This window comes from Coregonus clupeaformis, chromosome 32 (genome assembly GCF_020615455.1).
Source record: "Coregonus clupeaformis isolate EN_2021a chromosome 32, ASM2061545v1, whole genome shotgun sequence".
Taxonomy (NCBI): domain Eukaryota; kingdom Metazoa; phylum Chordata; class Actinopteri; order Salmoniformes; family Salmonidae; genus Coregonus; species Coregonus clupeaformis.
In genome coordinates, this window is record NC_059223.1 from 5,832,014 (window position 1) to 5,859,369 (window position 27,356).

The 27,356-nt window shown below is 43.0% G+C and overlaps 3 protein-coding genes across 3 annotated transcripts in view; all 3 read left to right on the forward strand.

Moving 5' to 3' along the window:
* Positions 1–1,562: 1,562 nt before the first annotated feature.
* LOC121555729 (inositol 1,4,5-triphosphate receptor associated 2-like) lies at positions 1,563–3,527 on the forward strand. The gene is made up of 8 exons (XM_041869560.2): positions 1,563–1,720; positions 1,938–1,996; positions 2,080–2,140; positions 2,451–2,609; positions 2,736–2,853; positions 3,016–3,066; positions 3,170–3,385; positions 3,479–3,527. The coding sequence occupies exons 1-7, from the start codon at positions 1,563–1,565 to the stop codon at positions 3,284–3,286; spliced, it is 723 nt and encodes a 240-aa protein (XP_041725494.1). The 3' UTR covers positions 3,287–3,385; positions 3,479–3,527.
* A 542-nt stretch (positions 3,528–4,069) lies between these two features.
* LOC121555730 (eukaryotic translation initiation factor 3 subunit A-like) lies at positions 4,070–6,390 on the forward strand. Its single transcript, XM_045209957.1, has 5 exons — positions 4,070–4,228; positions 4,451–4,545; positions 4,828–5,545; positions 5,804–5,933; positions 6,326–6,390. Exons 1-5 carry the CDS (start codon positions 4,070–4,072, stop codon positions 6,388–6,390), a joined length of 1,167 nt encoding a protein of 388 aa, XP_045065892.1.
* Positions 6,391–9,681: 3,291 nt separating this feature from the next.
* Positions 9,682–27,356, forward strand: part of mrvi1 (murine retrovirus integration site 1 homolog) — a 29,210-nt gene continuing 11,535 nt past the window's right edge. Inside the window, 16 exon segments of the mRNA XM_045209958.1 lie at positions 9,682–9,756; positions 12,254–12,380; positions 12,676–12,835; positions 13,229–13,493; positions 20,651–20,863; positions 23,090–23,208; positions 23,362–23,423; positions 23,804–23,977; positions 24,530–24,607; positions 24,716–24,762; positions 24,857–24,913; positions 25,188–25,520; positions 25,522–25,686; positions 25,902–25,980; positions 26,651–26,777; positions 26,925–26,955. Coding sequence (XP_045065893.1) covers positions 20,792–20,863; positions 23,090–23,208; positions 23,362–23,423; positions 23,804–23,977; positions 24,530–24,607; positions 24,716–24,762; positions 24,857–24,913; positions 25,188–25,520; positions 25,522–25,686; positions 25,902–25,980; positions 26,651–26,777; positions 26,925–26,955 — 1,344 coding nt within the window. The 5' untranslated portion in view covers positions 9,682–9,756; positions 12,254–12,380; positions 12,676–12,835; positions 13,229–13,493; positions 20,651–20,791.

Consider the following 27,356-nt stretch of genomic DNA (forward strand, 5'->3'; position numbering starts at 1 on the left):
GCCTGAGCCAGCAATCAGTGGAGCTGAAGGGAGGGGGTGGGGTGTCAGCTGGTTTTGATGTGTGGCAGTGAATGATCAAAACAGGCAAAGGCTACGCTCACTGAAGATCATCTTGAGGGTTTCCCACTGCAAACTGGCAGCAATAGAACTGTCTAAAATTAGATTGCATTTTTGACCAGTTTGTGTGATAAGATGTAGCTAGTTGTTATACGTTTTCATATGAACATTTTCTGCAGCTTTCAAAGGAATATTCCTCAACTGGGAGGTAATACTTTATTTGTATGTATTCTCACCGTTTTCTAACATATCTAACATGCTTAGGGTAAGTATATATGTCTTGTGTAACTTCATAATGCAATCTTGATTAATTAATAACTGTAAATATCTAACGTAGGCTACTTGACATCTAGTAAGCTTAAACAATCACCCTCTGTTTTGTTCTGTAATGTTTCCACTGTCTTTCTTTGCTTTGTGTGCTGTTGACTGACCTGCAGTTTCATTTACATGACTGTCACAAATCTAGTCCCTGTTAGGTTAAAGTTCTGAAGGGTCATTCCTTTCTCTTGCCCAGGGACCCAAAAGGAAAAAACACCTGAGTTCAGGGAACATAAGTTAACAAAATAACATTCACATTCTAATGGGCCCTTAATACATTACCATGCATGTAAGTATGGTAGTATATGCGGATAATGCACTTCTACAGCGATAGCTTGTTAAGGACTATTCTAACTCAGACTTTCCCCCCATAATCAAATAGACAAATTGGATATTTTACATATAAAAACAACACTTCTATTCTAACAATTTCTTCAAACTTCAGACTTTTTCAGACTAAAAGTATTTTATATGCATTGTCATATTTTTCTTTATACAGAGAGATGTTATGGCCTCGGAGAACTTACTGAATGGAGGTCAGAGTTTTCATGGTGAAAAATCTGAGTCTAATCTTCTGAGCAGCCACAGTGAGAACCATGAAAGCAGCAGGCCATCAGCTCAGACCAGGCCGATGCGAGATGACAGAAGGGGATACAGAGCACCAGCTCTCTCAAGGGACTCTGGAGTTAGCTCCATAGAGCATCACCAGGTGCCGGACAGCAATGAAAGTAAGCAATGATATTAATATTGACTTATTGTCAATGGCATAAAACATTATCATCATACAACACACCTTGATAACCAGGCATTTATTTTTTCAGAGCAGTAAACGGAATGCGTTTCAAATACTTTTTTAGAAAAAGATGTGAATAGACATTTAAGTTTAAAACTACTTTCACCACTGCACTTTGACTTCTGCATTTGCTTATTAGAAGTTGTACATGACAAAGCCTAACGGATGTTTTAGTGTGGAGCAGCTGTGGACCAGACGATTCTACTGAAGAAACCGTGGACACAAGTACATTCTCTGAGGAAGAGCTTCTTGATATTACATTTGAGGCATGCAATACTACTGGCACAGGTACAGGTCATCTCTTGTAATAACAGCTGTACATTACTGTTCTTTGTTTACTGGCATGCTTACCAAGTCTTTGTTCTCATTAGGAGAGGTTCTGGCCTCCACGATCATGCAGTACCTGCAGACGATGACTAGCCAGAGCCCAGAACAGGACAGGCTGAATGCTTTGAATCGCATGCTGGACCCTGAGTGCCGGGACCCCGCTATTAGCAGGGCCACATTCCAATCCACCATGAGGGAGTGGATTGCCCAGTGCAACCAGGATGGGTAAGGAAAAATCCTCCAGACAGCTAACTGCTATAGAATGTTCATCTGCAGCAGCCTTATAATCACCAACATGCCTCAGAAGTTTTGCCACAAAAAAAGACTGAAATTTGTAGTTGATTACATCTGTTTATGTGATTTATTTGTACAAGACATCGGTAAGCCTGCTAATCTGCTTCACACCTATAATTGGAGACTAATGATTGTTTGTATCTTTCAGCATGCATGAGGACGACAAACATATTTCAGGGGAAAACCCTTGTAAAGTGCCTATAAATGGTAAGGTTTTACTTTTGTAGGCAGCCTGGGAATCCGTCTCAGAATCCAGTGCAATTCACTCACTAATTGTGTTGCACTTTCAGGGATGGATTTCTCTGGTCCTGAGATCAAAACTGCCTTCTCAGAAGGAGAACAGTGTTATTGGTAAGTTATTCAGCTTTTCTCAGTCACTCATGATTTGACTCTTTCTATACAGTACTATTTCTGTATTGTACTGTATTCAACTTCCAGTTGAATCACGCATCCACTACAAGACCATGGTGCTTACCTACGGAACAGCAAGAGGAACTGCCCCCCCCTTTCTATGCCTGTGATATGTGTTTGTCCCCACCTAGCTATCTTAAGATGAATGCACTAACTGTAAGTCGCTCTGGATAAGAGCGTCTGCTAAATGGCTAAAATGTCAAATGTAAATGTATTAATGCTATAAATCTGACTACTCATTTGGCTCTAGTGACTCCAGGGAGCTGCTGGCCACTGTGGCTGAGCTGAAGCATGCGCACCATAGGATGAGTAAGCAGAACAACAGCCTGTTGAGGACTGTATCTCAGGGTGAGGACACCAACTTGCAGCTCACAGTGGAGATCACTGAACTAAGTGCCAAGCTGGCCAGGTACTGTCTGTGAGGATGGAGCAATATGTTATTTTGATATGGTGGAACATTATATGGATCCATTATTGCAAGGCATGGTAGTTCTGAAGATTTACAGTTGTAAAACTGTCTGTGTGACGTCCCCAGTGCCCAGCGGTCAGCAGGGAGAACCAGGTCCCTTGTGGAGGAGCTGGAGGAGGCCAGGAGAGCCCTGAGGGAGGCAAAGGAGAGAGCCAGCCGAGCCCAGGCTAGCAGCTGCAAACTGGTACTGCTCTCTGAGCAGGGCTCAGCTAGAGAGACTGCTATTGTAATAAGGAAATTACATATAAGGAAATGGCGTACAAATGGCTTAGGTTTAGCCAGAGGGTGGATGATTTTATTGGAATTTATACATTTCTATTTCCATTGCACCTTTTTTCCATTTTAGAGCAAAGAATGTGACTGTCTGAAAGCACACATTCAATTGCTTGAAGAAAAGGTAACTTTGATCTTTATTATTATTTTATAATGCATGTATAAAGTTTGTCATGTTACATACTATATATTATATGTGCGTAACACAATCACTTTTATATCTGCAGAATGAACAACTCACACTCGAGGGGACTTGTTCTGAAGATTGTCTCAACAAATTGAGGAAGGTTAATGCTGAGATGAGGGTAGGAACTTTTGGCCAGAACATCTCTGTCTGTCACTGAGATAGGAGTCCAGTAATGGAGATCCCCTAATTTGTTTTGCAGGAGGAACTTGAAGAGACCCTTGTCATGCTAGCTGTAAGAGACAGGGAACTCACTAAGGTTAGTATACCATATCTTCACACATAGTGGGTTCATTCTCTGTTTTACAATGACTGCATTGGTAGATTTAGATTTTTTCCTGTTCCTTTCTAGAAAGACATACTTATGGATAAGCTGAAGAACTCTCATCTGGAGAACCATAGAATTATTGAGAGGTATCTTCATAATAACATTCATCATTTCAAGTGCCTGCTGTTATGCCTGTGTACTAGCAGAAAGTAGCTCTGATCGTTTTTTTCCCTGTCATTGAAGGGGCTACAGTCAGAGTTGATGCATTTATCAGAACATTCCCAGCAAGCTCTTTTGAGGTAAGTGCTGTCAATCATTTCTATGTCCATATGCTACTCATCATTATTTTTGTTACCAACATCTCACCCAACAGCTGTTCAGGTGACATATTTGTTTGGGCTTATTTGTTACTTAGAATGTATGTGAGTGACCATCACAATGGGACATGCTAGGGGTCAGTGGGGTCAGTGTGTTTAACCTGGTGGTGTGCTGCTGTAATTCATAGGTTTGACAGGCACTGTAGCAGTCCACAGGGTTTCCAGGGAAGGAGTGGAGGTGTTCCTAATCACCGCTCTCTGCATGCTGAGATCCAGGACATTCAGCAGGTGACAAAGGCTTTAGTTCTGCAGTTGGTTATCAATAGCCCTATCGTGTTACTATAGGTTTATTGTAAGGATGTATTTCCCCCAGCAGCGTAGGGGTCTGGAGGAGATGACTGGCCCAGTATGTGGGGTTCGGTCCCCTCACACTCAGAGGGACGATATCCAAAACATAATTCAGAGGATCAAGTCTGCTGAGCTGGCCCACCTTCTCCATGCACACTACCCAGAGAGGGTGAGAGCACACGCACATGCACACGCACACGCACACGCACACACACACACACACACACACACACACACACACACACACACACACACACACACACACACACACACACACACACACACACACACACACACACACACACACACCTGTCACCTGTCACACCTGTCACCTGAATGATAAAAGTGTAGGAAGCTGTTTTGAGGGTCTGATGTCTGTTCAATCACTCAGGATTCTGTTGGTTGTTGTGCTGTTGAGACCCTGGAGAGGCCATATCCCCACAGCCAGCAGCCACAGGCTAGCATCAAGCAGCAGCTGGTTAATGTGTATGTGAGTTTTTATCCCCTTCTCTCTTCTGTTGTGATTACGGACATATTAAAAGTACGACATTGGCTGCTATTTATTGAAACCCATTCAGACAATAAAAAAGAAAGCCTGGTGTTGCTACTTGCCAGAGCAATTATATGGACTACCATTATGTCATCAGCAGTAGTTACTGGCTTTCTGTCTAAGATGTTAGAGTTAAGTGCAGTTTTAGGATCCTTGGATACTTCAAGATGTAACAATGTGTGAGTGAGTTGTTTATAAAGTCCAGGCTGTTCTTCCAGACTGAAGGAACTGGAGCTGCAGAGGGCTCTGTGGGAGGACAGACAGGAGAAGGTGGCGGAACAGCGGAGGCTACAAGAGCAGCAGGAGCAGAGGCAGAAGCCCCAGGCCAAGAGGGCAGCTGTGGTGAACTGGTGGAGAACCCTTAAGGTGGAGGGGAGTAGGACCAAGGCCCAGCCGGAAGACACCCTGACCCAGCCCAGCCAGGCCCTCACTGAGACAGAGTCCAAGCTCCAACAGGCAGAGCACACCATCACAAAGATTAGGGAGCAGGTATGCCACCTTGAGGCGGCTCTGAGAACTGCCCAGGAGGGTGTTGCTGAGCACAAAAACATTCAGGACAGGGTGGGAGTTCTTCACAAAGACAAGGAGACCAACACGGTGAGAGAGGGACCTGGCTGGGCTGGGGAGGAGGCATCAAAGGAGCGTAAGGACGTGGCTGTGGCTACAGACCCTGTGGAGGACCCAGGTAGATCAGAGAAGGTAGCAGCCCAGCTTTTGACCTCGGAAGGTCTGCTGGTGACCCTCAGGAGGATGGAGGCCATGGTCAGCAGTGCCCTGGAGGCAGCTGAGCTGGTCAGGGAGAGTCAGCGAAGGGTCAGCCAGGTCAAGGAGAGAATGGAGAGCATCACTCAGAAGATGGAGGAAGCTCTGACCAGAGCAGTGGACACAGAGGGTCAGCTCAGTGCCCTGGAGGCCAGGGTCACAGCCAAACCTCAGGTCAGTTTGTATAGTCTTTTCTGTGTATTACAGGAATAGTGAGCTCAAATAAGCCCTAATAATACAAGTTTATAATTTTAATTAATCTAGTATCTGCATTTTGAATATGCAGCCCCACATTTACGCTCACATGTCTGCTTTTGCAATGATTACCAATGATCTATTATACTAGGCTGTGTTTGTTTTCCTCCGGTAAAACCCTTAAAAGTTATTTACAGCCGTTTAATTTGCATTTCCTCTCTCTCTTCTGTTCCGAAGTTGCCAGGTCCTATAGGGCAAACAGCCCAGCCTGATGTTGAAGCTGTAGGCAGAGACAGACCCAGGAACCCCTCTCCACCAGAGCCTGTGAGCGACAGCTACAGCAAGTCTCGATGGCCCCTTATAAGCGGTATGATGAGACTACTACTACTGAAATACAGGGCAAACACAGCATTTGTATGTCACTGACTGTAGCAGTATTAATTAGCCTATTCTACTGTAAGAGGAGAAACACAGAGGGAAACAAATTAGTTAGCCACTTTCCTTTTTATTAATAGTCCCTGGGGATGTTACTGAAATAGACCCAGCAGACTGTAAGGTATACAAAGCAGCTGGCGTAGAGAGGCTGAAGGCCCCTTGGTGAGTGTCAGTCATCATGAAGGGTTTACTGTGACCACCATGGGCCTTGCCCTTCTTTTCTGTGTCTCAGAAGCCCTTTTATCTGGGGAGGAATAGAGGAAGCCCCTCAGTAGAAACACCAGGCTGTAAACAGTGAACATTTGGTGTGGTTTGCTCTCACAGCTAGAGGGAAGACCAGCTCTGTTTGGTTCACACGAAAGGGAGCCATGCTCATGTGCCCTCCATGATGGGAGTCCATCTATGCAAAGTCACAGCCTTATTGTTTATTTGTTCCCTAGCCTTCTTCACGGTCAAGTTGCTGAGTTTGGAAAATCTTGAGAATGCTGGAGATCAGTGGTGGTTGTTTGGTATAAACAGGCCTACTGGTCAGTGTTTGTAGTGTGTTGGTGATCAGATCAGGACAGTAGGTTTACAGTACAGTGTAGTTTATCACCTGACCCTTGCACCTGTTCTGCCAGGGTTTTGTGGTGATGAGTAGTCTTCTATTTGCTTAACAAATGAAGCAGCTGCCATGAGAACAGCAATATGCCAGAAGCATCCTCTGATGCTCAAATAACATCATTACACTGACCTTATGCATTCTCACCTGGCAGACATTCTCACACAACCATAGAATATGGCACATACTGCATGTAGGTAGTACAGGCGCTGCAGGTGGGATATGTGATATGTGGACTACTGAAAGCCAGCACCAGGATAATGTAATACCTCTAGATGTGGGCTGTGTGTAATCTAACCCAATTGATATGGCTCCTGGCTGCTTTCACTTTAGAAGTAACTCTCCCATAAAAGGAGCTCTGGATGCCAGCATCAGCTCTAGCATGACATTAAAAATCAAACGGAATCCATCCAGTAAGACAGGATGAACCTCCAGCCCTCTCTGTATGGAAATGAAAATATTTGGAATATACCTTGCAAATGTAGGCCTGTTAAGGTGTTAGTAAAAGGCCAGTATTCCAACACGCTGACTGTAACATCTCCTGGAATAAGCTTGTAGGATAGTAGCCTTCGTCTGTTTACCTTGTTATCTACATTCTACTAAGTCATTCTACTCCTATTTACCCATAAAACCCTTAAAAGCAATTTTATATCCCCTGCACATCGTTTTTCATACCAACCAGGAGAGTTTAACATGGGCTAGTGTTTATTAGAATATATTAACCTGAATTCAAGTATGTTTTGTTCATACTGAACATTTTGTGCCAAAACATTTGTATTTAGTAGTACGGTAAACTAAAGCAATATTGTACATACAGTACTGTAGGCCCTATCATTATGTACAACATCACTTGTACAGGTGCTTATGGTTTTACATGAGCAATACCTATAGGACTAGAGCAAAGACTTGTAGAGCAGGTGTATGTCACTATCAAGAGACTGGCTCAATTCACATACACATATAACAAGATATGTATATTTGTTTACTGAAATCAGCAGTGGCAGGGGCGAATGTGACATTTTTACTATAGCCAGAAAGCAAAAGGGCTCTTATGACCATTTATGCTTTTCTGAGGCTGAGAGCTCTTGGTGGCGACATTGTAAAATAAATACTACACAAGAATGAAGTGCTTCCGAGATGTTTTGCCAACGCGAGGTGCAAACGGATGTTTTCCTGTCTGTCCACTGTTGGAGTTAAATAGCTGAGATGTGGTTTATTTTCATCACAACCTGCCTCTGACCCCAGAATGAATGAATTATAGATCCTTGTGATCATTGTATTTCCCTCTGTAATTAGATCTAAAAACCATGAGCACTTTTTCAGTGATAAGGATGCTTCAAGTAGCAGTAGCATTGGTGTCATTTTGATTTTTGTTTGTTCGCAATGACGTAACGACAGTGTCTTTCAGGAGAGGTTCAAAAGGATATGACACAATAGGCCTATCATGGACCAAGTGCTTTCAACCAGAGGATCAAGCGTCCCATGGAATTGGTTGCCAGGTTATTGTTGCCCCTAGAAATGGAGGTAGGGGGTGAGGTAGAGGACTTCCTGAAATACTGTCCGGTCCACCAATTAGACAGACAGCTCACTCGGTGCGTCATCCTCAGAGGAATACTCCCCAATTTAGTGCATTTTAATGGCATTCATTCATACAGTACAGTACCAGTAACATGCAAATTGAGCCCTCCTCACTTTCTCTGGTTTGGTTCAAACAGGGGCCATTTATTCACGAACTGGAGGAGGCAGCAACAGTGGCAGCAAGGTAAGATTATTTTATATTTTTTCAGTACTTTAGGTGTTGTATAGGCTAACATAACAAATAATAAATATTGTTTGCAAGTTCATATTTTACTACACGTCTTCTCCCTTTTCCTACAATTCTGATCTATTTAATTTATTTTCCTGATGTAGTGACAGTTCACTGTCTGAATCATTATTATGTTTGTCTTATAACCCAGATGACTAAGCTCTTTGTTCTCTGTATATGTTCAGTAGCATGATCCCACATGTGCTGACAGCCTGTGCCTCTGAATGGAGCTTCGCGTTTTGATCTAATTGAGTTAAATATGAGAGGAATATCTAGAATGTTTTCTACAGCCATTTCTCCCTTTCTCTCTAATCCTTTCTGGGCTTCAAACACCCAAACCTGAGATAAACAATTATCCATGTCAGCCCATATTAGAGCAAACTGTACTGCTGCTCCCAGAACAGTGAGATACAGGCTAGCTGTGTCATTATTGGATCATTTAATAATCACACACTGACAGGAGGCCTTTTCTCTTTTTGTTGTGATCTGATTTAAAATGTAAACAGGTTCCATAATGTGTCCGCTGTTACTGGTTCTACCTTCCACTTACTTAATGTGATATGTAGTATCCCCTGTTTCTCATATGGTCTTATGGTCTATTACTGTAAAAAAGCTTATAAACTCAGATCATCCATAACATTTGAGAAGCTTATCAGGAGAGCTTTTTTAGTCTGTGTGCCTCTGTATGTAGAGAACAGAGGATGCATATGTGTGCATGAGCATGCATGCATGTGCGTGTATGTCTGTGTGTTTATTTTAGGCGCTCAGTAGGAGCTACCCATCCACCCTTCATTTCTATAGGTTATGTGACTGCTTGGAAGACTGTTTACACCCTAAACTGTGTCCTAGACTCTGATCTGGTGGGGGACTGAGGAATTATAGTTTGAGTTATAGGGTGTTTTGATCAAACACACACATCCAAACTCTACCCATCCCTGGTCAGACCTCTGCCCCCACAGAATGACCACAGAGAGGAGAAGAAAAAAAACAATTTGACGCTCCCAGGCAGAGTACGAGCTCAGAGTTGGAGTGTAATTCAGGAGATGTGATCAGTCAGGGCTGAGTGGAGCGGAGCGGCAGCCTTAGAGAAGAGCTGTACACATACACAGCAGCAGCCCAGAGAGGCACACAGATCCTTCTCCTTAAATGGTCAAAGCTCCCAGGAGTGAAAGAGAGGCTGGTGCTGGGGAAAAAAAGACGGGGAAAGGAAAGGAAAAGAGACAGCCAGGGATAGCTGGGTTTTCTGTGAAAAATCTGGGAATGACAGTTTGACTGAGGGAAGGTTCTGTCGGGTGTGTTTATGTGGAGCTAAGCAGTGGAGGTGGTATCTCTCACAGGAGATTACAGGTACAGCTATGATCTATTCTCTGCTCTGTGGACAGGTAGAGATGATGTATTGTACGCACGTTTTATTTGTTTAAAGATTAGAGGGTCTGCAGCTGCATGACATGCACTTTATCGTTAGTATCTTTGGCTATGTACATTTGCACTGTTCATCATCATTTTGGGGTTATTATGATTTTGTTGGAATATGCATACTTTTGGTGAGGGTCTATAGGCTGTCACTTATTGGGAAGATGGCAATGGTTTGCTAAGGGGGAATAATAATTACAAGAGTTGGTTGGAAGTTGCACATACTGTGATTCTATGCATGACCAGCAGATGCTAATGACTTATTTGTTTTATTGCTATACTGTATATAGCCATGATAGCCTAAATGGCGTTGGTATTTTGAACAAGCTCACTTGCCTTCCCCTCTATCTTTCGCCATCCATCTCTCATCTTTCTCACACTCTCTCCATATCCTGTTATCTGGGATGGTGGCTGTGTAACCACCACTTCCTCTGCCGGTCCTGTACTCCCTGTGCTTCACACAACCAAATTTTAAACAAATCTGGCAACAGGCAGAGGGCTTACGTAACAGGGGAGAGGGGGGTTGGGGCGAACGCTCTGCTCAGCTCACTTTATCATGAGGGAGCAGCGAGGCCAGGCCACTGCCTTGCCGTGAGGTAACTCTGTGGCCCTCAGGGACCTGCCTGCTAAAGGGGACCGGCTGGAGGTTCCCAAAAATAGCTCTGGTCAGGGGAGAGAGAGGCTGAGAGGCCCTGTGTGTCCAGTGGACAGAGCCTTGCAGGCGTGGATGTACTCCCGGGCCTGGCAGGAAATAATCAGAGTGATTCAATTACACTGCCATATTCATCTCATTGTCTCTCTGTTTAGACTCCTGCAGCTCAGCTTGGCCCCCTCGACACACAGTGCTTTTAACATACAATGTTTTCAACTTACGTATTTGACACACGTTGACATACATGATTACATTGTGCATGTTCATTTATATAGTAATTATTATTCAACATGCCCTCACCTGGAATTTGAACTAACAACCTCTTGGTTCAAGGCATTCTGATCTTCCTGCTACGCCACCCAAATAATAATTTCTAGTTGAATTAACACGAGACAATTTAAGCAAACATTGTTTTAATTTGACTGAATTTTTGCCTACGTTTTCTCATGTTGGAGCTAAGTTTGGGCCAACAAAAAATGTTAAGTTCAGGTAACACTTTGACCGAAAAAAAAGCTGTGGAACCAGTTACTTAATAATATTTAGTTGAATTCAAATATATATATTTTTACAGTGTGTCAAAACCCTTGCAATGGTGCACTCTCACAGTACAGCAGTCTTTCTGGACTGCTTTTATTTGTCACTGTGTGGCTGTTCTTTAGATCATTGTTTTATCCATATCTTAACTTTGTTTGAAAGTGTTCTCTCCACTTCATCTCCTTCATCATGTACAGGTATAGAAGTGTGTAGGAGTAAATACGCAGGCTTGATGAGGAGGAGACCTCCGGTACTGAACCTGATCTCACTACACCCTCACACTAATGGAAATAGTCAAACACGGCAGCATTCTCTGATGTTTGATAATGCACTAGAGATTTATAACAGCTTGTTATTAACTTTTATGACAAATCATTTATCTGTTTATTGTAGTATGTTAGACAGGAGATCCGGGTGCATTTTGTGTTGTATATGAATGGTTCATCACAGCTCCAGTTGTAGGAAGTTGGCCTATCTGGACATTGTATTTTGTGAAGGCCATAACAGGACAGTGATTTAATTTGGTCAGTGTTGGGTCTAGTTTTTCTGATCAGAGACTGGCACACGGTTCTCCTGGCTCATTGGCTCAATGTGATTATGGAAAATAAAAGGCCAGTCCTTACAAAGGGGTCAAGCAACTCCAGTTATATTATAAGTATTTCAAACCGAAAATAAATTGTTTTTCAAAGGTTTTGTATTAGCTCACATTTGCTGTTCCTGGGTGTTTTTTTAACTCTATAAAAACGAGTAGAGAATAAGAACATAAGTACTTTCATCTTCCTGAGGCCTGGTCTAAATATCCTTCTTGTTCCTAGGAGACCGCTAAACAGTCTACTTCCTCCCTTGTGAGGGATGGCTCTATTAGCCTCACGTACCCAGCATCCTCTAGCCATGTTAGCCATGTTTGTCATGACATTTATCAGCATACACTGTTCCTGTACTGTGTCTGAACTCAGGACTCAGGAAGCCATTCCTCAATGAAATGTGCACTCTGGATTACTTATGAGCAAAGATAAGAGGGTGATGGTTTTGAATGTTTTCTGTTCTACAGCTTTTAATGTATTCCCTTCTGCTTAGTGAATACTGAACACAGAACACTCAATCCCTCATTGTCGTGATGTCAGAAAAATCCATTGATGCAGTCTCTCTTTTTATTTTTTATTTTTTATGTCAAAATAGGCTAGATCTGATACGGCTAACAGCCCCATAAAACATTAAATATAGATGTTGTTTTCTGTCTGTCAGAGCTGTGACGATTCAGAGGCACCCTGCAATGATGACAACAAACCAAGCCAAGTCCAATGTCCTGACTTTGTCCCAGACCAAAAGCACAACAGTACCAGCAGTGATGGTCCTGCACCTGCATTTTTAGGTAATAGATCCACTGCCATCTTCAAATAAAAATCAAATGTATTTGTCACATACACAGTTTACAGCAGGTATAAAAGGTGCAGCGAAATGCTCATGTGCACCTCACATCTCTTCCACTTCCTTTTGGCAGGTAAACAGTGCTAACATTCGATCTGCCTGTCATTTTTGCTCTTATCTCCTGTCTATCTGCTTGTTTAATGTGTTTTGTTTTCACACGTCTGCTACTTTGCCTACAACATGTTGTTAGTGTGACTGGGACCTCCCTGTCTGACCGTGTTGGTTCCTCCCTCTCGTAGGTTCCATCCCAGTGTCAGAGACACAAACGCCCCCAGTGTCCCCATCCCAAGTCTTCCTCCAGTACGAGTGTGCACCTCCTCTTTCCGTCCCACCGGAAACACCCCCTCAGTCTGCCTGTGACAGTCATGCTGCTGCTCACACTGAGGAGAATGTAGCACGGTTAGTGTTTATATTCTCTCTTTTACAGGAAGAGGATATTGCATGTGTTTAGATTAACATCCCCCCACACTGAAGAGCTAGGCTAAAGTGAGACTGTGCAGGGATGTCGGTGTTTACATGGTCACACACCAGCGCCCCAATAATATTAGTGGCACTCAGTATGTACCTAGGAGGAAGCGGGAACTGTCAGAGGATTGCATAAAGTGTGTTAGGAAAGGCCCACCTCTCAGGGTTTAGCATGAGGAGGTGGTGGTATTTCACAGAGCAGGAAGCTGTGGAAGTTATCTCAAATATTCAAGCTGATATACGGGTTATAATTGTGTTTGATATGATTTTGGAGAGATCTCCCTGTTGATTATGGATTAAGAACAGTGTGTTGATGTGTTTGATCAGTCTCAGATCGGAGGATCCTTGTTGCCGTGACTACTGTCAGTCAGAGACCCGCGACTGTGGGAGTGGCCAGGCCTTGCCACCTGGAGACTGTGGGAGGAGTCAGCCATCAGACTCAGGATACAGTGCTGGTAGTAAAGCCTCTGAACCAGAAGATAGTGGGAGGAGCAACAAATTAGAACCAACAGATATTGGGTGTGATCTAGAGCACTGTGGGAGTTTCCATTCTCGAGATCTACCGACTGTTTTAATAACATGCTTAGATAAGGTAAGTTTAGACTGAAAACGTTTTTAATGATTACTTTAATGAGGATAGCCTCTTTTATTATTTAATGTTCGGGTGATTCCCAAATCACTGTAGTTCAAAAATAAATGGGGACAGAAACATAAGCAAGTTATTTTATCCATTTAAGGTGTACACATCCTTCCAAAGCCATGGTTTCCTACACAAACACCCCCTCCTATACCCAGGAACAGAGTGAGTGGTGCTTGAGGGCTGGCTGTGGGGGGCACGGGTTGGCTGATGGATAGAGAGGCAGGGCAGGATGAGGGGGGACGGGCTGGGCGGGGTTGGAATGGAGGCAAGGAGCCCTGGAGTGAGCCCTGGCAAAGACCATTAGGCTCAGAGAGGGAGACTCCAGTAAGAATGTGACCTCTGTCAACCCCGACAGTGCTCTGACTGATGGCATGTCTGATTTGGATGTTTCTGGCTCTGCTGTATGACATTTTCCCAGTGTGTTATTTCCATAGGTATATTGAAATGGATAGGATAAATGTAACTGTGTTTGTTTCCCCTTTAGAATCAGATTGTGATTGTGTGGTTAGATATGCTCCTTTTCATGTAAATATGGTAGTTCAAGCTAACCTTGCTCTATGACGATTTAATTGCGACCCTGCTAACCTTTCATCCTCCATTGTGTTACCTCGCTGCCCTCCCAGTTTGATTTGCCTGTCATAGATGTTTAGATTCGTTGCAAGGCAAGGGTATCTTGTTTTTCTTTGTTCATTCTCAGAATGAAATAAGTCTAATTTTAATAGCTGGAAGAATGCGTTCCTCTGGGATTCCCGTTCTTCCAGATTAACTTGGCTCATCCGCCCCCGCCTCTGGGGAGAGAAAGGTCACATTTGTTTATGCACAGTTCTGGAGGCTGCGGGACTTGCTAGTCAGGTCTAACAATAGAGAGAAGCAGCTGACATATCTGTGTGGTGCTTTTGTCTGAAACATTATTATAGTAATATGCCGCTAGAGAGTTGTGCTGGATCTGGAATATTGCAATGATAATTCATTGCATCATAACCAAGTTATTTGAGAGAAGGGCAATTCCATTGTAACAGAGTGATACAATTCCATTGTAACGGGCTGATGGAAACATGAAATGCCTGTACAATTTTATAAATGCCGACAAACAATTTGTTCGTTCGACATGGTGGGATCTTTTTGTGTCGGTAAAATTTATTATTTGAGAAATGGCGGTGGAAATGCCTTTATGTGGAAACATTGATATAATAACTATCATATTGAAGTAAACTTGGAGTCACGCGATGATATGTTGTGTGGTCCTCCCACTATGACTCGGGAAAGCATGCAGTTTATTAGGCTACAGATGAAATAAATTATGATGAACTTGAATGTGCAAGGGGATGAGCTTGCTCCTTTCCAATAAATATTGAGGGTCTTATTCTGGTGACATGATGATCAATGGTTGGCTGCCGTTTGACAAATACAAATAATATCGCTCTTATCCATAGTAATCTCATAATGTACAGTGCATTCAGAAAGTATTCAGACCCCTTCCCTTTTTCCACATTTTGTTACGTTACAGCATTACTCTAAAATGTATTAAATTACTTTTTTTCGTCATCAATCTACACACAATACCCCATAATGACAAAGCGAAAACAGGTTTTTAGACATTCTTGCAAATGTATTACAAATAATAAACAGATATACCGTATTTACATAAGTATTCACACCCTTTGCTATGAGACTCGAAATTGATCTCAGGTGCATCCTGTTTCCAATGATCATCCTTGAGATGTTTCTACAACTTGATTGGAGTCCACGTGTGGTAAATTCAATTGATTGGACATGATTTGGAAAGGCACACACCTGTCTATATAAGGTCCCACAGTTGACAGTGCATGTCAGAGCAAAAACCAAGCCATGAGGTCGAAGGAATTGTCCGTAGAGCTCCGAGACAGGATTGTGTCAAGGCACAGATCTGGGGAAGGGTACCAAAACATTTCTGTAGCATTGAAGGTCCCCAAGAACACAGTGGCCTCCATCATTCTTAAGAGGAAGAAGTTTGGAACCACCAAAACTCTTCCTAGAGCTGGCCGCCCGGCCAAACTCAGCAATCGGGGGAGGAGGGCCTTGGTCAGGGACCCGATCTAACATCTCTGGAGAGACCTGAAAATAGCTGTGCAGCGACACTCCCCATCCAACCTGACAGAGCTTGAGAGGATCTGCAGAGAAGAATGAGAGAAACTGCCCAAATATAGGTGTGCCAAGCTTGTAGTGTCATACCCAAGAAGATTCGAGGCTGTAATCGCTTCCAAAGGTGCTTCAACAAAGTACTGAGTAAAGGGTCTGAATACATACGTAAATGTGATATTTCAGTTTTTAATTTTTAATACATTTGCAAAAATGTCTAAAAACCAGTTTTTGCTTTTTCATTATGGGGTATTGTGTGTAGATTGATGAGGGGAAAAAACAATTTAATCCATTTTAGAATAAGGCTGTAACGTAACAAAATGTGGAAAAAGTCAAGGGGTCTGAAAACTTTCCAAATGCACTGTAGGTAGACTACCCGCACTGTATCTGCGAGCTGTTGGTTAAACCGTATGTGCCAAGACAAGAGTGGGCACATTTGCTATATAACGCAAAAGTGTTTGTGACAAAACCATCAGTAGGGTTGAAAATGCGATGGAAACCCATTTAACCTGTATTTATCATTCAGTAGATGGGAATTTAATGGAAAAAGTCATTTATTTGCACTACATCATCGCACACAGACTTTTACCCGCAAAAGGTCAGTTTGATGGAAATACATCTCTGGTGGAAAATGGGCATATTGTTTTATTCAGATTTTTGAATATTCGCATACAAATCTGTCGTAAATTGGATGGAAACCCAGCTACTGTGATTGTTTACAATCAAAATAGTCAAAAAGAAACAAAAATAGCTTCTTATCAAGAGCAATTTCTCAAGCAAGAGTTTTGCTAGGACTGTCTGGGAGTGGTCTGAGTTGGGAGGGAAAAACTGAAAACTAGCTGTTATTGGCAGAGAGGTTTGGAACTCTCTTTCTTATTGGTCTATTATTAACTAATTTACAGCCTAGTGACGTCACCAGGCAGGCCAAAACTCCATCCCACCAAAACAGGCTGAAAGTTCAGACAGTCTTTTCAAACAGCTCTTACACTAAAAGAGCATTATCATAATTTTCACAATTTCACAGTATTATTCCAACTTCATAGTTTGGAAATATATATAAATACACAGAAGTCTATACACAGAAGCCTACTTTTAACAATTGCCACTGAAAATGTTACTAAAACACATTTACTAGAGGAATAGTGCAGATGCAAAGTTTGGTAACTGAATGACAGTAAAATCTCCCTCAGTTTTTGATTTGACCACATTTTCCAAAACTCAAAAGTATTCAAAGATGTCTGCAGAAAGAATGGGGTGTTAGCTATGATATGGCACCTCGAGTTTGAAAAAATCTACACTGAACAAAAATAGAAACTCAACATGCAACAATTTCAAAGATTTTACTGAATTAGAGTTCATAAAAGGAAATCAGTCAATTGAAATAAATTCATTAGGCTCTAATCCAATGTTTCCCAACCCTGGTCCTCCAGTACCCCCAACAGTACACATCTTTATTGTAACCCTGAACTAGCACACCTGATTCAACTTTTCAACTAATCATCAAGCCCTCAATGAGTTGAATAAGGTGTGTTTGTCCAGGGCTACAACGAAACTTTGTACTGGAGGACCAGGGTTGGGAAACACTGCTCTAATCTATGGATTTCACATGACTGGGAATACAGATATGCATCTGTTGGTCACAGATACCTTAAAAAAAAAAAGTTGGGGCTTGGATCAGAAAACCAGTCAGGTATCTGGTGTGACCACCATTTGCCTCATGCAGCGCGACACATCTCCTTCGCATAGAGTTAATCAGGCTGTTGATTGCGGCCTGTGGAATGTTGTCCTCTCCTTTTCAATGGCTGTGCGAAGTTGCTAGATATTGGCGGGAACTGGAACACGCTGTCATACACGTCGATCCAGAGCATGCCAAAAATGCTCAATGGGTGACATGTCTGGTGAGTATGCAGGGACATTTTCAGCTTCCAGGAATTGTGTACAGATCCTTGCGACATGGGGCCGTGCATTATCATGCTGAAACATGAGGTGATGGCGGCGGATGAATGGCTCGACAATGGGCCTCAGGATCTCGTCATGGTATCTCTGTGCATTAAAATTGCCGTCGATAAAATGCAATTGTGTTTGTTGTCCGTAGCGTATGCTTGCCCATAACCCTACCGCCACCATGGGGCACTCTGTTCACAACGTTGACATCAGCAAACCGCTCGCCCACGTAACGCCATATGGCTGTCTGCCATCTGCCCGGTACAGCTGAACCCGGGATTCATCCGTGAAGAGCACACTTCTCCAGTGTGCCAGTGGCCATCGAAGGTGAGCATTTGCCCACTGAAGTTGGATACGACACCGAACTGCAGTCAGGTCAAGACCCTGGTGAGGACAATGAGCACACAGATGAGCTTCCCTGAGACGGTTTCTGACAGTTTGTGCAGAAATTCTTCAGTTGTGCAAACCCACAGTTTCATCAGCTGTCCTGGTGGCTGGTCTCAGACAATCCCACAGGTGAAGAAGCCAGATGTGGAAGTCCTGGGCTGGCATGGTTGCATGTGGTCTGCGGTTGTGAGGCCGGTTGGACGTACTGCCACATTTTCTAAAAAGACGTTAGTGTCAGCTTATGGTAGAAAAATTTACATTCAATTCTCTGGCAACAGCTCTGGTGGGCATTCCTGCAGTCAGCATGCCAAATTCACGCTCCCTCAAAACTTGAGACATCTGTGGCATTGTGTTGTGTGACAAAACTGCACATTTATGATCATGCTGTTTAATCAACTTCTTGATATGCCACACCTGTCAGGTGGATGGATTATCTTGGCAAAGGAGAAATGCTCACTAACAGGGATGTAAACAAATTTGTGCACAAAATTTGAGAGAAATACAATTTTCTGGGATCTTTTATTTCAGCTCATGAAACATGGGACCAACACTTTACATGTTACGTTTATATTTTGGTTCTGTATATTTTGGTTAGTAAGTGAAGTGGAAATCACATCATGGGTCCTTGATCTGGACTATACAGAAATGCAATTATGAATGTAATTCTATTAATGGTGATACATCCTGAATAAGTAGAAAAATGTAATATCCTCCTTTGCATGTTTGGGTATTATTCTACACACTGGCTATTATTCTACACACTGGCTATTATTGGTCCAGACCGGACCAAATCTGTACCAATCATAGACGTCTATGTTTCACAAGTTTGGACATCGTACAGCACAGTAGATTACAGTACAGCACAGTAAAGTAGAGTATAATTCAGTATAGTACAGTAAAGAAAAGTAAAGTATAGTTTAGTAAAGTAGAGCAACAGTACAGTAAAGCATAGTACAGTACAGTAAATAAGTACAGTACAATAGAGTCCAGTCCATTTTAATGTACTCTACTGTGCTGTGCTGTGCTGTGCTGTACTGCTACTGCAACTGCAACTGTGGCAACTACTACTATGATTTTCCATTGTGGCCAATTCAATTGCAGTCATTATGTTACAGATTTTCCAGTCACTCTGTTACAAATTTGGTAACAGTGATGCGTTTTAATCACTTAATAATTCATAAATACTATAACTAATTGTTAGGTCTACCTTTACTTGTTACTTCTGTGAACTTTCATATCCCCCCTCCTCATGAGGGAGAGAAATTAGAAAATATCTTAAAGATATGTGGGTTTTTGATAACAGAATGACAAGCCACTTGCCAATATTTCTAAACTTACAGGCAAATCGTTTCTGTAAAAGTAAATATAAGTGTTGATATTAGTTGGCAGGGGTCTTTACTTCAACATTATTGTGTTTTAATGTATTTCTGATACCTTTTAAGACTTTTTCTGGTAGATGTTTTCTAAGACCCCTTTTCCATCTGTTTATCCAGAAATTAAAGCCTTTACTTATGCCAAATTTTATGGATGGAAAATGATTGAAAAACCAATCTATGCCTTCATGTCCCAAAAATATAGACTCTTAGCTTTCATTTGACACCAAATTTAATATGCTAACATCAAAGCGGTGAACCGATCCTGCAGGTTCATGCTCTACAACATTCGCAGAGTACGACCCTACCTTACACAGAGAGCGGCACAGGTCCTAATCCAGGCACTTGTCATCTCCCGTCTGGATTACTGCAACTCGCTGTTGGCTGGGCTCCCTGCCTGTGCCATTAAACCCCTACAACTTATCCAGAACGCTGCAGCCCGTCTGGTGTTCAACCTTCCCAAGTTCTCTCATGTCACCCCGCTCCTCCGTACACTCCACTGGCTTCCAGTTGAAGCTCGCATCTACTACAAAACCATGGTGCTTGCCTACGGAGCTGTGAGGGGAACGGCACCTCCTTACCTTCAGGCTCTGATCAGACCCTACACCCAAACGAGGGCACTACGTTCATCCACCTCTGGCCTGCTAGCCCCCCTACCTCTACGGAAGCACAGTTCCCGCTCAGCCTAGTCAAAACTATTCGCTGCTCTGGCACCCCAATGGTGGAACAAGCTCCCCCACGACGCCAGGACAGCGGAGTCACTGACCACCTTCCGGAGACACTTGAAACCCTACCTCTTTAAGGAATACCTGGAATAGTATAAAAGTAATCCTTCTCCCCCACACCCCCCATTAAAAATAAATAAATAAATAAATAGGGTGGTTGTCCCACTGGCTATCATAAGTTGAATGCACCAATTTGTAAGTCGCTCTGGATAAGAGCGTCTGCTAAAATATGTAAATGTAATAAACTTCAAATGTTGGTGCTCATTGGTCCTTTTACATGGAGATGACCAGAATACTGCAACTGCAATACTATTTACAGACTTTGAATGTATGTCTACAAGGCCCTTTCCTTATGATACCATTGGTTTTGTCTTGCAACATCAAAGTTCAAACAGACAGAGCCACCACCAGTTGGCACACCCATTCATAAGCAAATGTATCAATACACTCATCCTATTTGAGGAAGTGTCATACTTCTTTGTGGTTTCCCTGATAGTTAGAAGTATATTATCACTTGTGCATCTGTGACTTCATGCCTGCATACATATAATTCTGGTTACAGGAAGGAGGGGGCCACGAGTTGTACTGCTTTCCCTGGGTTCAGACTGAACAGCAGTTAGAAGAATCCCCTACCCAACCCATTCCAGCTGAGAGCCCCTTTTTTTTCCCCCTGACACGACCCCGTCCCCCACAGCCCCCCGTCATGCCCGTCCTCCCTGAAGAAGAGGAGGATTCCCCTGAGGAGCTCGACAGTTCCTCCAGCTCACCCAGCACAGTGAGTACCTATCCATTACACGAAACCTTCACTCTAAAGCTGTGGTATGTTGCACTCAGAGCTATACATGGCACTAGCTCATCAATACTGAACCTAGAACCTAAGGTTCAGTATTGACAAGCTATACTGATTTGCAATGAATATGTTAGCAACAATAGCATATGAACAATATGAGCATTAGGCTTAGATCATATCTATGCTCATAGTGTTGCTCACATATTCATTGCTAATACATGTTAGTGTGTTATGGATGTGTGTATCTTTAGTAACAATGAATAGAAATCCCTTCACCGTCCCTCACCAGACTTTACTTACTTCATGATGTGAATTTGGGATTCCTGTGCTTTATGGTCTGCTTTCCAAAAAGGTGGCTTCCCCACTTCTATTTTTGACTCAGGAACAAAGCTTCACTCAGCAGTGAAAATATGTAATTAATCCCAGCAAAATCATGAGCAGGATGTTCTTTCCTCTTCTGTCCAGCTCACTAACTTTTTTCTTCAGTCCCTCTTATTACCCTGTTTTTTTGTGTTGATGCGGTAATTTGCACTGCGCTGGTGGTAAAGAGAGGTTAGCACAGTGTGTCCAGAACACTCCAGATCTTGGCTCTACTCTAAAGACTGAACTGTCTCTCGTTGTTTTGTTCTGTCATCTGTTCAGATCCTGTGACTCCCCACCCTAATGTTTATTGAGTTGAGTAGACAGTACAGATCTGTGGATAGCTTGGATGTTTTATGAGTCTCTGAATGTGGCCTTGCCCGCAGTCCTGTATGTCTCCCAGAAAACATGCTATTGAAACTCTTTTAGTCTTTGAGACAAAAAGTAGAGGCTTTCTGAAAGCTGTCTGTTTACAGTCAGGAGCTATATACGGCTGTTTGGTTTACACTGTAGAGACACAACAGATTTGTGTTGAGCGGATGGCTGCCTCACCAAAACCTCTGAGTTACTCCTCCTAGGAGTATACTGTCATCCGTCCCAGTCAGTCATTAACACAGCCTAGATAAGACTTCTCTGAGGAATGCAATGAGCCTCTGTAATCTAACCTGGGGGTATGGCAACCGTATAAAATTATCCTCCTTTATTAAACAATAGCCCTGGCCTTTCAGCAGTTTTAGACTGTTATAGGGATATAATTTATTAGCATTCTCTTCCAGGACAAAGGTCTCAGTGAAGCTCTCAGTGAAGTATCATTTAATGTCTCACTGTTTATTTGCATACTTTTCTCTGAGGATAGAACTAGGATACTAGGATATAAATCTAAAATGAAAGAGGTATATAAGCCTGACCTTTAATGTTGGAAATATACTTAATATGGTTGACTTAGTTACAGATCACATGGTTCAAGTGAGTGTTCATTCTGTCCTTCCACTCTCCTGGGATGCTGAGGTCCGGTGAGTTCAGGATGTGTTTAGTCCAGAGGGACGTTGTCTAGAGTTTCTGATGTTCAGGGGTTCAGGTTGTTGACATTGTGCTGCTGAGCTAGAAATGCTGCTGCTGGAAACCAGGGACCACCTGCTAGTCAACAGAGCTAAGTGTCTCACTGAAATACCCACCGATAACAGAGGACCACAAGTTTATTTTATTTTCCCCTTAAAAGTGCTTTGAAATGGTTATGCCTTGAAGTTGAAGTGTCCTTTTCCCCCTGCGGATTCCACCACGTTCCCCATACAGTCCCAGTCATGGTCAACACCAGGGAGGGCCTAGAGAGACTTTAAGGTGTCTGTTTGGCTCTGTCTTCACATTAATATCAACATTAATAGCTTAAGAAAACAGCAAGTCTTCAGTTTGGGGAACCAAGTCACCAAACATCTCTGTGAAAGTGTATACACAAGATGTTATAGATGTGTACATAAGCAGGAAGGTTAAAGGGTAGAGAATGAGAAAGTTTTGCTGCCTTTGCAGTGACACAAGCCATTTGGTGACATGTTTACTCAAATATCTCTGTAATCTTTGTTTTGCATGCTTTTATGTTTCGAATGACTTAAATGAAATTGTCCCCCAATTTACGTCATTGCAATAACAATATCCATATCTATGAATTTGCCTTCTATTTGAGAGACAATATCTGATTTTTCAGGTGTCAGGATCCCATTTCTGTTATCCAGGTCCCTCAAAAGTCCACTCAAAACCTTTTTCATGCGGACTAGTTCTGGTCTTGCTGCACAACAAAAGTTACACCTCTCCTAACTTATTTGAAACCTTTTGTTTCTCACATATCTTTCTCTCTAGTATACACCAGTTGAAAGTAGAGCAGTTACCATGGCCATGCCTGCTCCCACCATTGTCTTCCCAAAGCAAGCGTCCGTAACCGTGTTCCAAGCAGACGGTCGCCCTCTGGAACAGACCAGGTACATGTGTTATTTCATCCTGAGAACAGGACTGTTCATGTCAAAAAAGCTTGAGAGCAATCCACCTCTTGAAAAATGAGCCACTTTATCCAAACCAGCATCGAGATATTTCTAGAAAATAAAATCGATCCTCCTTACGTTTCTCTTTCCCAGACCACACAGTCCCAGACCTTGCTTGTCCCGAAACTCCCTGGGAGGACCCATCACTACAGTCGGTGGGTACAGTCAAGTACTTAAAGGCTAAATATAGCCTCATGTTAACAACACTTACATAAGTCCATTGTTCAAAATGTGTGTTCCATTGTGATTTTTTTCAGCATAACATTGTATGGCTAATTTTAATTCCATCTATTGAAATGTCTAAGTTTGGTCATCAGTGTCTGACAGCATAGAGAACAGGGGCCCTTTGTCCTTAGAAAAGCAGAGCCAAAGCTCTCAGTGCCTGGATGCCTCTGCTTTGATTACTATTGATGTTGGCTTGTTGCTCTGTGCTGAGCTCAGAGAGAAGACTATTGGTTGTTGCCATTTGTCTCTTATTGTCTCTGTTTGTGTTTTAATTGCGACTTGTGCGTGTGTACATGTGTATCCTTCTCAGACAGCACAGGCAATGTGATAGACCTGGTGAAAGACCGTCTGCCTGAGCTGCAGCTCTCTGAGGAGGACCGTCAGAAGAACCTGGAGCTACTGCAGGAGGCCAAGAAAGTCAGTGACCGCTTCCTGAGCCGCAGGGGCCGAAAGTCCACCTGCAGCCTCTCTGAATCCCCCACAGGTGAGAGACAGTCACTGGTTTACAGACTGGTATACAAGTGAAACAGGGAAATATACAAGTACTTTACGGTAAGTCTTACTTAAGACAGAGACAGACAGATGATACAAAATATGACACATTAATAAGCTCTTCAGCTTAAACCACTATTTACACAGTAGAGATTTAATCAGCTGGTGAAATGTAGATTTGGTTTAACAATATTTTTATTATTTTAACACTGGTTATGAAATACAATGAGCAGCCAACAAACCCACAAGTCTGCTAGCTGAATTGCGTGAGTGAGTCATTGTAATTGCTGTATTTTTCTATCTTGGCTTCCGGAGTTATCTGAACATCACGTACGTGCCCTCATGCCTTCGTCTTGCAGCATTCTGAATGCATGCCAGATAATTCCAGTCTTCCCTCACGTAACAGACCACAGTAGCAGATATCAAATGAAGTCCCAATAACTATAGTTTTTATATTGCGTTGTTATCTGGAAAGCGATGCTGAAGCAGTATACTGTACTTTCATTGTCCAAGCATAAAACAAATGTGTGTGTTTTGTCCACAGGTCTCTCTCCCAACCACACACCATCTTCCTCACCTGTACCGTCCAGAAGCACCTCTCTTATCACAGCCCCTCAAATAGGTACGTTCATCTTTCTGTCTGTGAGAGAATATTGACTCTCTTCACTGGAGAGCATGAAAAGCCCTGCATAAAAAATGTATACAAATATTGTAAACCTTTTTCTTTCAGCTGTAGCCACAGAGGTGAACTATGCCCCCTCGTCGCCTGTCAGCCTGGTAAGACCACTATGCATTATATTTTTCTGATGCACTCCATAATGGTGTTTTAACAGTATGTTGATGTGTGTTGTTTTGTGTTCCTCTCTGGCAGCGATTGGAGGTTCTGTCTGAGAGGGAGCAGGCTGATACTAGTACACTGGAGCATGAGGTCAGCATAGCACTCTCACCACCACTCTCATTCTCAAGTGGCACCCTGGAACAGTTAGTCAGACATGGAAATGCATTACATAGTTAGTAAAACCCTCATGAGTTTACACTCCAGAATAGCTATGCTCATAGCTATGTTGGATACAATAATTCATTTACGGTAGAAAATTGTAAATGTTGACATTCTTGCGCCCCCTCTCCAATAAAATCTGATTAGTTTCTCCTGAATTGACAGTGTTTAAAGAATAGTGATATTATGTTACTGCTGTTCTCAGAGCACCAGGAGGCTGGTGGACTGGAAGCCCAATGAGAAGCGTAAGGTGTCCTCAGGCACCCTGGCTCCCCGCTACTCTGGTCCCCCACCCCCCAGGGAGCCCAGTGGGGGCCAGAAGGAGAACTGTGACCCCCGGGTAACAGCTAAGAATTGCTCAGCACCAGTACTAGTCAATAAGCCAGAGGAGGGTCTGGTCCGAGCCCCTAACCAGGCCCCTGCTACTGGGGTGGCCAAGCCTGTCCCTCGGCCCCCCACTCAGCAGGCCCCCTGCACGGCAGAGATCAAGACCATCGGGGCCTTTCCTCCCCTCATGAGAGCTGTCTCCTGGGACACTGTTGGAACCCTCAACTCCAGGAATGGGGCTCCAAGTCTCCCCCCTACAAACGAGGAAACCTTCTCCTTTCAAGACAAGACCCAGGGATGCCTTGCTCAAGTCCTCTGGGTACAAGGACTTCCCTGTACAGCCTGTCAACGTGCAGAAACTGTCTAAAATAAGAGAGGTACGATGGGAGCCTTTTAACTACTGGGGCTCATCCCTTGAGTTTCACCTGGTAGCATTAATGTGACATTTACTGCATGTTTTGGGGATTTAAGAGCCTTTTGTTTTGTTCTTGTAATGTTTTGTTCTTGTAAACGTGTTTTTATGACCTATTACGACATGAAAGCTTCTGCAAGTTCTTAAACATCCTAATTTGCACTGTTCTTCTGTATACAGGAGCACAAGCTGATGCGGAACCAAAGCATTGTGGGGTCAAAGTTGGCAGACTTGAGTGAAACAGCTGAACAGGAAAGAGGTACTGTGTTATCCTGTGTCTGACCTGGAGAGGAGACAGTGCTGTGTGTAGTGCTGTGTAACAGTAGAGAGGATAGTAGACTTTTATCTAGTAAGGGGGAAAGGAGTCAAGGATCCCAGCTACGTCACAGGATGCTAGTCCTTACTGACCCCAAAAGATTTTCCTTAGAACTGAGGGTATGTTCTGTTCTAAATTTGGCACAGAGCTTTACTTTATTGGCAACCTGAACTGTTATTTTAAGTTTGCACCAGCAGATGGTGTTAGTGTTAACTAAAACATGAGAGCACCCAGTCGGCTAAAATTGGTTTGCAAAAACTTTGAAAGGACATCAGTGAAATAGTTTGTGATCCAAGAAAATTGCAGTACAATGTTGTTCAGAAGTACGTCGATTATCAAATGATAATGTGGTCCTCTGTAGCTCAGCTGGTAGAGCACGGCGCTTGTAACGCCAGGGTAGTGGGTTCGATCCCCGGGACCACCCATATACAAAAATGTATTCACGCATGACTGTAAGTCGCTTTGGATAAAAGCGTCTGCTAAATGGCATTATTATTATTATTATTATTATAATCTGATCATTTATTAGTTTGATCATAAATTAGGTTTTCCCTGATAGAGACCAGATAGCCATGTTGTAACTAACTAATGGTCTTCGTGCGTGTGTGGCCAGGTCCCTCTCTTTTGTCCCCTGCAGGGTCTCATAATGATGAGGAGGCTAAAGAGAAGTCAGACGCCATGCCCAACATCTCAGACATCATGCTGAGGAAACTCAAACTGCACAGAGGGCTACCAGGCTGGTGGGTATCACAATATTTAGACTGACAGGGAATGACCTTTGACAAAGACACTTTTCCAGAATATATCTCTTATATATCTGTGAGCATATATTTTTGTATTTTCTACTTACATACTGAACCTATATTTCCTCTCTGATTCTATTGCAGTGCACCTCCACTCACGGAAAAAGAAGTTGAGGTTAGTATTTACTCTGGATAGTGTATTATGCAGAGTAACACAGTTTTATAGTGCATGTTCTCCCCATGTCTGTCTGTGTCTAGCCTCATGAATGTAATGTACAGGAAGCCCCTAGTCTCTACCCATGATTGAGACTAATGGGAGCCTTAATGATTTCCTGTCTCTAAGGAGAAAATGCAAACATGGCTGTGTTTGAGTGCAGAGCACTGGGCCTAGGCTATAGCCCCGCCTGTCCAGTCGCCTGTCGCGTCCCAGGGGGATACATGTTGTGCACTAGGACAGTCGAGGTCACCAATTTCCTCTCAACACTTGCCTCAGTATCTGAGACGATGTTTGGAATGCTGCAGCAGAGACCCTTTGATCATGACAGCATGGCACCAGGAGTTCATCTGTCAGCATCG